Here is a 13678-nt window from a genome sequence, read left to right as displayed (position 1 = left end):
ACAGACATTCCTTCCCATCTTTCTGGGGTTTTTGTGCAAAAAAAAAGTTGGCAGTGATGTAAATAACGTTTGCCTACTTAAAAGCTGGGTGGCTTGGTGAGGATGTGCTTTTTATTTTGCTGGTCCCTTGGAAGTGGCTTTTTCCTTGCTTTCTCCAGTGTGTGATGGTGTTTCCAATTATAGGATGGTTGGATTCAAAGAGAAAGCCACAACAGACTGACAAGAGAAGAGAATAAATATGAAATAACTTAAGCACCGAGGAGCACTTGTCATAAATTTTACCATTTGTCTTGCTGGTGTGGCTGCAGTTTTCTTCTTTGTTTTTGAGAGACACTTGTGGTGAATTTGGAGAAAGTTAGGATGGCCTTTATGGATCTGAGTCAGTTCTATATCAGTGGGATGTTCCTGTGTGGCTTTGAAGCTGTTCTGTGGTAGGAAAAGAGAGGAGAAGAACTGATCAAAGCCTGTTTTTAATGTTCAAAGGACAAATCTTAAATTCACCCGGGCCTCATTTGGGCCCTGCTGCCTTAGTCCCCATTTCCCATGTGGGAATCAAGAAACGCAGGTGCCTGGGGGGTTTGTGACTTTCTGAGGGAAGGTGAGCCAGAGTTTGTCCTCCATCCATCACCAAACTGGTCCTGAAGCCCCCTGAGGGCTGCAAAATATCCCTGATGTTTGAGGGACCCAGTGCTCTGGAACTAAGTCCACTGTTCCATCTTGCAACACTTGGGACCTGCAATATGATATATAATTGAATTTAAGAGCCTGAGAGCAGCAATATGAAGCCATTTCCTCCCTGAACTTGTATATTCTTTTAGCATCCCCACAAACCAGCAGCAGTTACAGAAGTTAAGTGTTGTGTGAAGAATTTACTGTTGTTTTTTGTCTGTGTTTTTTTTTTTAATCTTCAAACAACCAGCTGCTGGTTTTACGTTCCCTGCTTTTCGTGCTGCAGATACAGGGAGCAATACAGGGATCATATTTTTCCTTTATGTATCATTAGTGATTTTATAGGGCTCAGCCTCCCGCTGTCTCTTTTACAAGGCTCAATAATAAAAATAAGCCATATTTGTATATTTTTATGGAGCGGATGAGTGCGATGCCGTGTTAATAAGACTGTGAATCTGCTCTGTCACATCACTGCTGTGGTGACAATGACAACCAGACTCTTCCATATCCTGCAGAACTGCCTGTGGGAGCTGGATGTGGGTGCTGGAAACCAAAGCTCCGTCTTCCTCATCCTGTGCTGTTTCCACTTATCCACGGGGCATTAAAACATCTCCAGAGCCCATCAGTCCAGGGGAATATTTGACCTCTTTACATCAAATTCTCATGTCAGATTTGAGAATCAGATCTGCCCAATTTCTCTGTATAAATTGGCATCTAATTCTCGTATAAATTAATTTGACTCATTTAAAAGGACTTCGAACTAGCACGAGGTTGGATGCTCATTCCCAATTTTATTTTAATTTTTTCCATTGATAAGGCTTTTATTTTTTTCATTGTAAGCCCTGGCATTGCACTTTTAGCAACACCTTTCCCCTTTCCTTCCCCTCTTGTGGGTTTTTGGCCGCGATGCCCCCTCGGAGTTGGTTCCTATGGTTACCCCCCCCCTTTGCTGGGGTGACAAAGGTTGGCATCTCGATTCTCCCCGAGCCAAATTCTGCCCTTTGACTCTCTCCCCTCTTCACACCCCTCGCCAAGCTTGGCCTCTTGCTCCGCTCCAAGGCTTGTCATCCCGGGGGTTCCCATGGAAACGAGGAAGGAAATTTGAAAAGAGAAGCACAAAGGGCTTGCTTCGTTTGAATTTGAACAAGGGGAGGAAGGCTCCTTGTAGTTCAGCTTTGTGTGGCCGGAGAGACCCGAAATTTATCTTTTAAAAAAGTTGCTTTCAATTTGTAAACTTGTTTACGTTCCCCCCCATTCCTTGATTTATGGAACAAAAGTTGTCATGTCTGCGGCCTTGGGTGAGGGGAAACATCTTTCTTTTTTAAATTCAGTGGGAGGACTCTGGTCAGCCACTTGTTTGCTTTCCCCCCCCCCCGGCTCCGAAAGCATCATTTTCATGTTTTTAACCTTTTTCTCAGAAAACTCACGTGTTTTTTTTACATTTTTTTCCCTTCATAAGGATTTAATCGAGCTGTCAATTATCTGACATCCCTCGTTCTATCTTTGTGGAGGAGTGGATGAATATATGAGTATATGCCATTGATCCCATTGCTGAATCCCTGAGAATTCCTTCTGCCTCCTTATTGTACATTTTAACCCTCCTGGTCCCGTCTGGGCAGGTGCAGAGAAAAAGATGATAACCAAGTTTGACCTTGGATTTCAGGTTTGATGCTTAATGACAATAATAAAATTAAAAAAAAAAAAATCAGGAAAACAAAAATGTGTATCGCGTGATAATAAAGTTTTATCTGCACATTTTACAAGTGTGTTAAATATTTAGTATAAATTGGCTGAAGAGCAGCGAAGCCTCTTTGCCTCCAGGTTTTTTCCCTGTAGCTTTTCAAATGGCAAATTATCTCAGAAAAACAGCCTTTACCTCGTGTAGAAGAAATACCATTTAAATGGTCTGATTTGAAAACTGGTCCTCCGGTTTTACAAACTCTTTGGGGCTCAAATTCTGAAAAATCTCAGCCCCCGAAGGTTACACAGGTATTTTCTTCACTCTTAACTTTGCAACCATGGGCAAATCATTCAGAATAACCTTAATTAAGTATTAACACAAAAAGGCGACGAAATTCTTCAGATCCAGCAGTTTTTTTTTTTTTTTTTTTTTTTTTTTTTTTTTTTTTTTTTTTTTTTTTTGGCACAACAGGAGGCAGCTGCTTTTGTCCGGGAATAGTAAACTTCCAGGCTTTTAAAATTTAGCCTTTGGTTCCCCTCCCACTCTGGAATAGCTGCTGTGAATTCCGGGGTCACGGAGGGGACTCGGGAGAGGGGCGTTGGATCGAGCCAGGGCTGTAGGAGGTCTGGGGGTTGTGGTTTTCCTGCGCTGGGATCTCATCCTTCTGACACATCCCGTTGTATCCATCAGACAGGAGCTGGTGGGATGGATTAAAGGATTCCATCTCAGCCCTCATCCATGAGGTGGGAGGCAGTGGGAGCCACTATGAGTGAAGTCAGCAGAGAACTCATCACGAAGCCTTAACCAATGGACACTCCTTCCCACTCTCCTGCCCCATCCTGTTACTCCAAGCCTTCCCTTCCTTACAGCCCCACACCTGGTCTTCCCTCAGTTGCATTTTCCATCCTATCAGAAACATATATATGTGGATTTTATATATTTATATATATATATGTATGAATAAGTGGATTTTGCAGTGTTGGGCAATTATTCAATGGGAAAACACCCCCCCTTCTTTCTTCTTGCATCATCCTCAAGTGGTTACATCTCCAAGGAATTTAATGGAATATTTCTGTTTATCTGACCTGCTCTTTATGGTTTGATCCCACTGATTCCATTCCATGTGGATCCTCCCCGCTGCCAACGCCCCTGCAGTGTATTCCACCCAGATCCTGACATGAGTTTAAGAATAAAAATATTCTTAAACAGTGACTGAGTGTCACTGGTTAAGAATATTTTTAAGAGATTCTCCTTCCACGGCATCCACAGATATTTGCTTCTCTTTATTTGACTGGAAAACAGTTTGGGTCCATCCTCCTGTGCAGGGGCCTCCCGGAGTAGTTGCATAAGCTTTTTGTCTTCCCTTGTTTCCTTCATCCGTGTCCCCTCTGTCCTCCCACTGTCTTATTAATCCCGTTATTGTGTTTGGCCTTGTCCTACTTGTGAGTGTTTCAGAGACGTGCAGGGAACGCTGTGGGAGCAATTTTCCTCCCCCCCACCCCCCAAAAAATTATGTTCAGGATCCAGCAGAGAGCGAGGCACAAACTTCTGCCCTCAACAGGGAGAAACTCCCGCACCTTTGAGGGCAAAATCTCCTTTTAATGTGTTTCCAGAGAGGCAAACGCACTTTTAGGATGGCAAAGAAACAAACGGGCAAAGGGCACTGTGGGAATTCCTGTCAAATATTTATCTGGTGAATTATTAACTCCAGGCAAGAAAAATCGACATCAGGAGCTTGGGTTTGTTCTTAGTTTGGCGTTTTTGGTGAGGATTCCAGACTTGGGGGGGGTTCAGATGCTCCTGGGGTGGGTAACAGCTGTCTGGCCAGTGGAAAAGTGGGATACAATTGCAATTATTTCTAATTCTTTCCCCCTGTGCTCCCCTGTAGCGTTCAGCTGTGACCTCATTAACTTGGCACTGAATGGAAGGGATGGTATTGCTTGATGAATCTTAAAATTTTAATTTACAGCTGCTGCGCTCGCACATGGTTTAAAAAATGGTTAAGGGTTTTAAAAATGGTTAAGGGTTTAAAAGTGGCTAAAAGTTGAAGTCGCCAACTAATTATCTTAAAGCTTCTATTTGGAGTATAAATCAATTTTCATCTAGTCTGTTGGAGTAGATTGAGATATTCTCAGTTATTATTATTGATTGAGACATTCTCCATTAACTTTTTGGTTTTGTGTTACTGCCTGATGAAGTAGAGGGGCCTGTTTAGTGGCCCTCTTTTAATTCTGTAACTGGGTCAAAGAAACATGTATTGGGATGGACCATGTCCTTTAAAAACAGTTAAAGAATCCCAATAAGTGGAGTCAGTGTTTGTTCAGAACCTACAGGCTCACTGTGCAAATATAATCACAAAACAAAGAAAAATCTCTTTCCGAGGACTGAAAATTCCCCCCCCCAAATCCACCTAATTTTCTCGTTGTTTGTGTCACGTGGGAAGAGTTTAATGCTTAATTCCAAAATACAGAAAGGTGATGCCAAGATTCAACTCAAAGGTCACTTTTTATCTCTGTCATGGCCTTATTGTCCTTGCTCATGGTAAGAGCAGCAGGACAGGGTGGTTGTGCATGGAGCCACTCTTGGTTTTTCCCCTCAAACTTTCAGGTAAATTTACATGTTTTCCTGAGTAAAATCTGGATTATACCATTATCTGCCCACATCTACCCAATTAAAGCATGTGAGGAGTGCTAAGTGCTGCAGCTTTGCTTTTCCCGTGTTGGAAATTGGCTGAAATAATCCCCAAATCAGGTATAATCCCTGGAGAATCCTGGCAGCCAAAATAGTCTGGAGCTGTAAATTGTAAAAAAACCTGTTATTTGTGTGTGAGAGAGAAGAGAAAAGGTAAGAGCTGTGGTAGAAAAACTAAAAAATGAAGTGGGAAGTGCTGTTGAGTTGAGATTTGGAGATGGTGCAGCTTGATTTGGGTGGATTCTACTCCAGTAAATGCATAGATATTAGGAAAAAATTCTTCCCTGTGAGAGTGGTGAGGGGCTGGGATAGAATTCCCAGGGAAGCTGTGGCTGCCCCATCCCTGGGAGCGTCCAAGGCCAGGTTGGAGCAACCTGGAATAGTGGAAGGTGCCCCTGCCCACGGCAGGGGGTTGGACTGGATGGTCTTCAAGGTCCCTTCCCACCCAAACCAGCCTGGGAATTCCATGATTCCTTGATATGAGGGACAGCAGGGCTGCAGAGCTTGTAGAATATAGGCCCTCACACCCAGGAAAACCATCCTGAATTATTTATGGACGTGGAGCAACCTGCTGATTTTTGAATTACTGATACCAAAGGCCAGCTCAGCGTGCTGGGCTGACGGTGCTGCCTGCCTGCAAAGTACCCGTGAGGGAAAGAAAGAGCTGTCAAGCCAGTAAACAGTATATTTTAATTATTGCCCTGTGAAATATCCCTGATTTTGAGGCCCAAAGATGTAAATCTTCTCTCCCATCCAACTAGTGGTGTGTTTTTGCTGGTGTGTAGATGTAACAGATGGTCTGTAATGTTAGATTAAGGCTCAGCTGTTAAAATATCAGCGTTCATGTTACAGATAGGTTTGATTTGCTATCCAGAATAATTTTTACAGTGTAAATCCAGCAGATTATGTGCTTACTTCAGTTTGCATCATGTTATTTATGCATATGGTTGTGTTGGATCAGTGTGCTCTCCTCCTTTCTCAGCCATATATAGCAAAAAAAAAAATGACTTTTCCATAGAGATGAATCACTGGATAACCTGACTATTTTGGATTTTCAATTTGGACAGTCAAGAAAAGTTTCAATATGTGGCCACACACACCTGTAAAATCATTTGGCACAACTGATTTGGGTTTTTTTATATAATAGTGCCTTCCAAAGCAACTGTCTTTGTGGGTATTGCAGGATCATTCCCTCAAGTCTTTTAGGTGAGATTTCTTGTGACTTTTCACAGGGGCAGAATTATTTAGGGGAGGTTTGTTGTGGGTTTTCATAGGAGCAAAATTAAGTCATTTAACCTGTTCCCAGGGAGATGCTGGTCCTGCTGTAGCCAGGGAAGGCACGAGAGTTGCTGGATGGTAATTCCTTCTTGGAGAACATCCTGTGGCCTTCACAGCTCAGGCACTGAGGGGATTCATTACAACTGAGCCTGCCATTGTTTTCTCATCCATGAAACCAGGTGTTTTGGGAGGATTTTGTGAGATTTTGTGAGATCAGACTGGCTGCCAAGGGAGTGGCAAATGGAGCTTCCTGAATTCCACTGTGGTTTCTCTGCCTGCCAAAGGTTCTGCTCCTGGTTTTAAAAGCCTGGGTCATTACACCAGGTAAAAACTAAGCTTGTAAAAAAGGGAATTGAATAACTAAGGTGTTGATCAACCTCCCTGCCCAGGGAGGTGGTGGAGTTCTCATCCCTGTCCAGGGAATGACTGGACATGGCACTCAGTGCTCTGGGCTGGGTGACAAGGTTGGACTCAATCTCTGAGGTCTTTTCCAACCTAAATGACGATTCTCTGTTAAACAGGAAAGATATTTAGATGCAAATGTTCCTCAATCTCAACGTTCAGGATTTGATCCTGACTTTTTTCACCCGGCTGAATGGTCCAAACGCAGCACGTGTGGCTTTGAGGTTGGTTTCATGGGTGGTTTAAATCAACCTCAAACCCAAGTCAGGGTGCAGGAGGCTGGTGGCAGGGACAGGACAGGGCTGGGTGAACTCCTGCCCCTTGGGAAACTGCCCCTGAAGGGCCTTAGATGGCAACTGGGATTTGTCCTGATTTCACAGCCACCTGGGAGGAGGAAGGTGACAACTGTACAGTTCACACCTACTTTTAAGGCAGGCAGAATATTGCAGGTTCCCTTGGTTGGTCTGCCAAGAAGCACTTTGGCTTGAATGTCAAAATTCGGGCAACAGAAGCCTTCTTCCATCCTCATCCCAGTGGAAAACACGGAACTTCATGGCTCCATGAAGAACTGGCTGGTGATATTAAACTCTCTGACATTCTGCTACGTCAGCTGGGTGAAAACCCCCAGTTAGTGAAGTCACACACGAAACCATAGAAGTCCTCAAGCCTCTGGGAGGTAAAAGCAAATTCTCTTCAGCAGGAGGGTTCAGTATAATTATATATAACGTATTACTAATTAATTATACCTGGAAATCCAACTCATCTGGTTTGACTCTGCGGGGCGTTGACGTTGGGTGTTCCGTGGCAGACGCTGCCGTCCCGGGTGCGGATAAAATGAGGGGTGATTCTGAATCTTGGCCCTGCCCTTATCTGGATTTCTGGATTTCCCCTCATGTTTCTGATTTCTAGAAATCCTCCCTTTTTTTTTCCTTTGAGCACTGAAGAGCCTGATCTGGCTGTCGAGCTCCGCCGTGTGCTCTCCAGTCAGCGTCAAGAATCCATCAAAGCAGTGATCGCGCTCTGTCTGCTCTTGGAACGTTGTCCCTGCAGCCACAGGAGATAGAAATGTGTCATTTCAACGGAAAACTGGATTTTGACAAGACTTAACCTCTCCTGCCCAAGAGTCTGTTGCTTGTCCAGGCGAGTGTGTTTTATGAGGATCTAAAACCACAGTCCGGAGCGCCGTGTATTTATTTCCCTTTGGAATTCTCCCAAGCCCATCACAGCAGGCATATGGAGAGGAAGGAGGAAGCCCAAACCATCTCAGCTGTCAGATAAAAAAAACTAACACTCTTCTTGCAAGTGGAAATGGTTACCAGGGCCACCCATCTGCATCCACCGGCTCCTGAAACATAAAACCCACTCCCAGGAAAAGTGCAAATTGACAGATGGGTCCCGTCTTTTCGGTGTCTTCCAGAGGAACTTTGGAATTTCAGATGAAGCAGGAGGCATCTTTAAAGAACAAGAGCAGATGGCTTTGCTTTTTAGTCATACAGGCAGCGATTAATGTCGGTCGCTGTCTTTTAACTCCTTTCATCTTTATCCTGCCTTTTTTTTATTTTCCCCCCCCTCTGCAGTTGAGAAATTAAACCTCGGCTGTCTGTTTGCAGACAGAACGTTTAGGGTGGTTTCATGATTGCTGCCCTTTCAGACTGAGGCAGGTAAAATAATTGATCTGAGGTTTTAAAGTAAATAACAGGGTGAGTGTCTGGTCCAACCTATGGCATGAAAAAAAAAATAGCTCTTAAACCCAGAGTAATTACTTGTCTTTTTTATGGTTGGAGTTACTTAAGTAGCTATTTAAATGCAGACATCTATTTTTAGTGCTAAGGTAAAAAAAAATCTGATTTTTTTTTTCCCTTCCCAGTCACTAAAGTGTCAATCTAATCCTCCTTGCAACCATGGTTTTTCCAGCTAACAACAAATTATGATACATGGGATGTGGGAATGCAGTGGGTTATGGGGTTTATACAGATAAATGTGTGGATAGCTTTAATTCCAAGCTGAAGGATGAGCTCAACAGGCAGCCAGAACTGTGCCCCATTTGGCTTTTTGTATGTGCATCACTGTGCAAAGCTAGAAATAATTATAAAAATAAAAGTATATCTCAGTTTCTCAACAAGGAAGTTAATGGTAAGTTTGGATGCACTTCATGCCAAATATTCCACACTGAGAACGTGTCTTGGCACTGTGCATTCAAAGCAGGCTTGGGCAAAGTAACCTGGTGCCTTTAGAAAACAGAATAAAGTGTCTGCAGTAAAGCTGCACCTCCAGAGCCACGTTAATTTGGGCAGGGATGGATTAATTCCAGAAGAAACAGGCTCGCTCTGACACACCTGAGCGTGCTCCTGGCCCTTTCTGCCACCATTACTGAGTGTCACCATCCAGCTCGAGTGGGAGGAGTAGGAATGGCTCTGTTTTCCTGACCAAGTGCCCCAAAATCAGTGCTCTTTGCCGAGCACCAGCCCTGCTGTGCCTGTGAGAACGTTCCCTGAGCTCCTTCAGGAGGCCCCAGGTGGGTTAAGGCAGGACCCTCAAGCGCAGCCCGGTTTAAAGTTGGCTTCAGCTGTTTATTCCAGCAGGGGAATTAACCTAAAATGAGTATTTCCAGGTTGAGTGTGTGCACCAGGAGTGTGGGGTGCAGGCTCCGGGAAACCTGGCAAGTTTAGGGGAGCGGGGACGCCGGAAAACAAATTTCCACTGTCTCCAGAAAGCCAGTTCTGCTCGGAGGGAGGACATGGACTGTTCAGAGCTGAGGTCTCTTCAGTCAGGGAGACCCGTGGTCATCAAAAGCAGGAGGCTGAACAAGCTCAGCTTAACCAGGAGCTGTCTGGAGAGTTAAACCCAGCAGCAGCCTCAGGGGAGGCAGCCTGGAAGGCAGCAGTGCCCGTGCCCTTTGAGATACAATTCCAGCCTTTTTCCCTAATGAACAGCAGGCTGAATCAAAGCCGGGGCAAGGCAGGGCACAAAGAGCAGCTCCTGTGGCTGGATATGCCCCGAGGCAGCTGCTTCCACCAGAGAATTTCAAAAGCAATTGATAGTCATAGCATCGCTCTCTTCCCAGGAGCCCGAGGGGAGAAAACTTCCCTCCTTCCCTCTATGAGTTTATGAGAACGCTTCCTGTTTAGTTCTCTGTTCAAAGGATGGAATAGATAAGGGAAAAAAAATCAGCAAAATAACTCGCTTTGAGTCTTGCATTGTCGCTTCCCAAGTAACAGCCAGTTTTAAATGGCTACTGCTGTGTAAAATAAAGAGTTTGGTTTATTAGCTGAGAGATAATGGTTTATTATCTCTCAGGAATATGAGAAGTCTGAAACTAAATGCAGGTCCAGGGGGTATTTAAGAGATAAAATTGTTGCTTTCGCTTTGTAACCAAAAATGAGAATTTGTTCCAAAAATTATTTTTTTTTGGGGGGGGGGGAGGAAATGGACACATATCATTCTGGCTATCCTTTGCCTTTCATCCCTTGGGGGATGAAAGTTGGGGGGTGGAATTGGATGATCTTTAAGGTCCCTTCCAACCCAAACCATTCTGTGATTCCGTGATCCCCTCCTGAAAACAAAACATAAGGCAAGCAGGAATTTTCTGCTCTCTGTTAGAGAGTGGCCATTAAAGCTTTTTTTTCAGCAAATGGGAATTGCAGGGAAAGAAGGAGATGGGGCCACACTGCTGGGAGCCGGGAAATTTCTTAAAACAGCTTTGCCACCATCACAAAAAAAATTCTGGGGAAGAGGGAAAGAAGAGCTGGGAGAGGTTGTGCTGCAGGTTGTGCTGCTCTGAGGGAAGCAGTGATAGAGGGCTGTGGGGTGTTATTGATACTCAACACCTGGATGGCAAAGAGAGGGCTCTGACTCAGCCTGGAAGAGCTCACAGTTATCTCTGGGATTGAAGGAATTTGCGTGGTCACAAAGGTTGTTCCCAGAGGTGGAAGGACCCAGTGGGTGTAGAACTGGGAATATGTTGCACAGCTGTGTGATCTGGCATGGTTTAAATCCTTGAGTACCTTCAGGAGCGCACAAGTGTTTATCTCCTCTTAAACATTTTATCTCTTCCCTTCCTGGGATTTCCCAAGACTCGGCCTGAATTACTGAAATCGGTTTGGCTGTCACGCCTTCCCTTGTCCTTGCCCTCTTCCCTTTCCCTCTTGGAGCTGTTCAACAGGCGTTTTTCAAGAGCACATCTCGTTTCACAGAGAGCCCTTTGTTAGGCACCAGGGCTTGGTGTCATAACTTGCACTGGGTCCTTGGGCAAGAGCATGAAAAGAGTCTTTTAACGCCCCTGGCTTTAGTTTTAATAGGGAACAACATAATCAGTAGGTGGAAGTGACTTTTCATCTTAAGAGCTGCAAGGGGGTAAGATAATTCTGAGATAATTTTAGAGATGGGGCACTTGAAGACACAAGTGCTGCTGTTGCTGCTTGGAAGCAGGTCAGTCTCTTTTCCTGCCTTACAAGGAGTTGTCGTAGGGTTTTTTTTCTTCTCCTGTTCTCCAGCTGAGCCTCCTCGTGATTTTGAAAATGATTTGATTATAGCTCATAAGAGAGTTTTTGTTCTGCCTGCAGATGCTGTTTTGGGAGACACAGTGGTGTGGGAGAGGCCTGGAGGTGCTGAGAACCAGAACAGCCAGCGCTGGGGAACGGTCCTGCTAGATTAGCCCTGCTTAAAAGGGAATTTCTCCAGGAATCACAGAACCATTTAGGTTGGAAAAGACCTCTGGGATCATCGAGTCCAACCTGTGACCCCTTCCCCACCTTGTCACCCAGCCCAGAGCACTGAGTGACACGTCCAGTCATTCCTTGGACACCTCCTCCAGGGATGGGGACTCCACCACCTCCCTGGGAAACCTGTTCCAATGTTTAATAACCCTGTCCAGGAAGAAATTCCACCTGAAGTCCACCCTGACCCTCCCCTGGCACAGCTTGAGGCTGTTTCCTCTTGTCCTGTCCCTTGTTCCCTGGGAGAAGAGGCAGGGATTGTTGGGATTGAGTAAATCTGTTCTGTGTTTTGAGGAATATGCCAGGGCCGAGCTCAAAACCAGACCCTTTCCAGCACCCAAAGTGCACCTGCTGTGGGACTGCTGTGCCTTCTGCGGGGATCCTCTGGGAAAATCCAGTTATTCCAGTGTTGTTTCAGATGTTTTGGTGTCCTGGTACCTTTCTGTTCCCTTGAACTGGCCTTACTACTTCCCTTTGCTTTGGAATATCCATGCCCTGGAGCTGTGTTTGCACACCTTGGCTCTTCCTAAAACGGTTCATCTTCTTCAACTCATGCAAAACTAAACAGAAATTTTAATGAAGGCAAAATAGCAGGAAAAGAGGAACTCCTGGAACATCTTTCCTTAATTGGAGATGTAGCAGAGGAGAGTAGGGGAGCATTTGTCAGGAGAACTTGAAATTTAGGTGTGGAAAACCTCAGTGGCAGGAGGCAGGATTTTGGGATCGAGCCAGGAATGAAGCCAGTGGCTCTTTTTCATAAAGATATAACTCAATTTTCTTACTTTCAAGGTTCTTTGAAAAGAAAGAGAGTTAAACACTTCCTTTATTTTCCCTTTGCATCAAATAAAGGAAGACTTACCTTCAGCTTTTGCAATCATAACTGCCTACAACCAATTTCTTGGATCCATGTGGTCAAGCAATGCCTTTAACTGTACTGTGAGTCCTAAATATTCAAAAATAAATACATTTATGCATCTGAAGTACCTGTCCAGCCAAACAGAAAGATGCTCTCCAGTCACACGAGCTTGTAAATGTAAATACTTTCCAACTGCTGCTGCCTTTTTCCTCGTGGGTGACTCTGGAGGTTTCTACTGCTCTTCATGCAGGTTAGTGCCAAATTGCACAGCTCTCCTGTCATGGGACACTGGAAAAACGAAGGGAATTTAATCAGCTTGGTAAATAATAATGATGTTTAAAAAAAACCAAAACAACAAAACAGTAAAAGCGTGGTTGTGTCTTGTATTCCAAAAATTAACCTTTTGCAGGGAAAAGGAGACGTGTGGGAAGAACCGAAAGAGTAAAGAGGTGATAAGGGAGAACTGAGAATGAAACTTTTCCATACAATTCCTAGTATTTCTCATTTATATTGCCACAGAAGATGACCTATTTTTTGTTATTTAGTCTGTTCTACTCTACTCTTGGAAAAGAAAAAGAAAAAAAAAGCTGAACTGGTTTAAAATACTTCTCAGGAAATTGCTGTTTGCAAATATAATCTTTCTGCAGCTCCTCTTCAGCTTCAGTTCTAATAAGATTTGGGGTTTATATATATTTATCTACAGCAGGTTCATTTGTGCTTCAGCTATTGCACCACGAATTCTGAAGATTAGGCTCCCTTTGCTCTGTAATCCTGCCTGGCTGGGGAGAAGGGGAAACTCTGGCATCAAAATTGTGTTTCATTCCGGAGTTGTAAGTCCTAATGGATCTCAGTATTCTGTGTCCTTGAATATTCCACTCTCAAAGGAATATAATTGATCTTATATTAATATCCAAAGAGATGGTGAGGCTTTGGATAACAGTAAGTGCCACACAGGCTTGGAATAAAATATTGATTAACTCCTGGAAAGTTTTAAAGACGAGTAAGAGCAGAATGAACCCACACAGGATAGTTAGAAGATAACGTGGATTATCAACGTGCTCCAGCTTTTATTCAGACATAAATCCCTGCCCTACTTATTTTTCCTTCTTTTTCATCTTCAGAAATGCTCACGACCAGCTGTGTTTGCCCAACTGGGATAGATTTCCTCTCAGAGTTTCCAAGGAGCGTTGCTCTCACCGATACTCAAACCCATTATAAAGCGCCGCGGGAGCGCAAGACACCAGTCATTTTTTCCTGACTCATTTTTTTTTTTTTTCAGGCTTTGATTTCACGGTGCCTTTTTCTGATGGTTGGTGAAGAAATGACATATTTACTGTGCCTTCTCTGTGGTTACACGGTTACAGCCCTTTTCTGGAAGCTGGGAAG

The 13678-nt window shown here is 44.1% G+C and overlaps 1 protein-coding gene across 4 annotated transcripts in view; it reads left to right on the top strand.

The window, feature by feature from the left end:
- Positions 1-13678, top strand: part of FZD3 (frizzled class receptor 3) — a 46799-nt gene that overhangs the window by 12127 nt on the left and 20994 nt on the right. For 3 of the 4 annotated variants that reach the window (XM_039383373.1, XM_039383374.1, XM_039383372.1), the window contains one exon: positions 13572-13601. The exons of the other annotated variant lie outside the window; for it this stretch is intronic. In XM_039383373.1, coding sequence (XP_039239307.1) covers positions 13572-13601 — 30 coding nt within the window. The remainder of the gene's footprint in view (positions 1-13571; positions 13602-13678) is intronic. 4 annotated transcript variants of the gene reach the window in all.

Source organism: Pipra filicauda, unplaced genomic scaffold (genome assembly GCF_003945595.2).
Source record: "Pipra filicauda isolate LSUMZ 115617 unplaced genomic scaffold, ASM394559v2 scaffold307_size998922_pilon, whole genome shotgun sequence".
Taxonomy (NCBI): Eukaryota; Metazoa; Chordata; class Aves; order Passeriformes; family Pipridae; genus Pipra; species Pipra filicauda.
The sequence above is the reverse complement of the archived record's forward strand: the minus strand, read 5'-3'. Positions and strand labels throughout refer to the sequence as shown.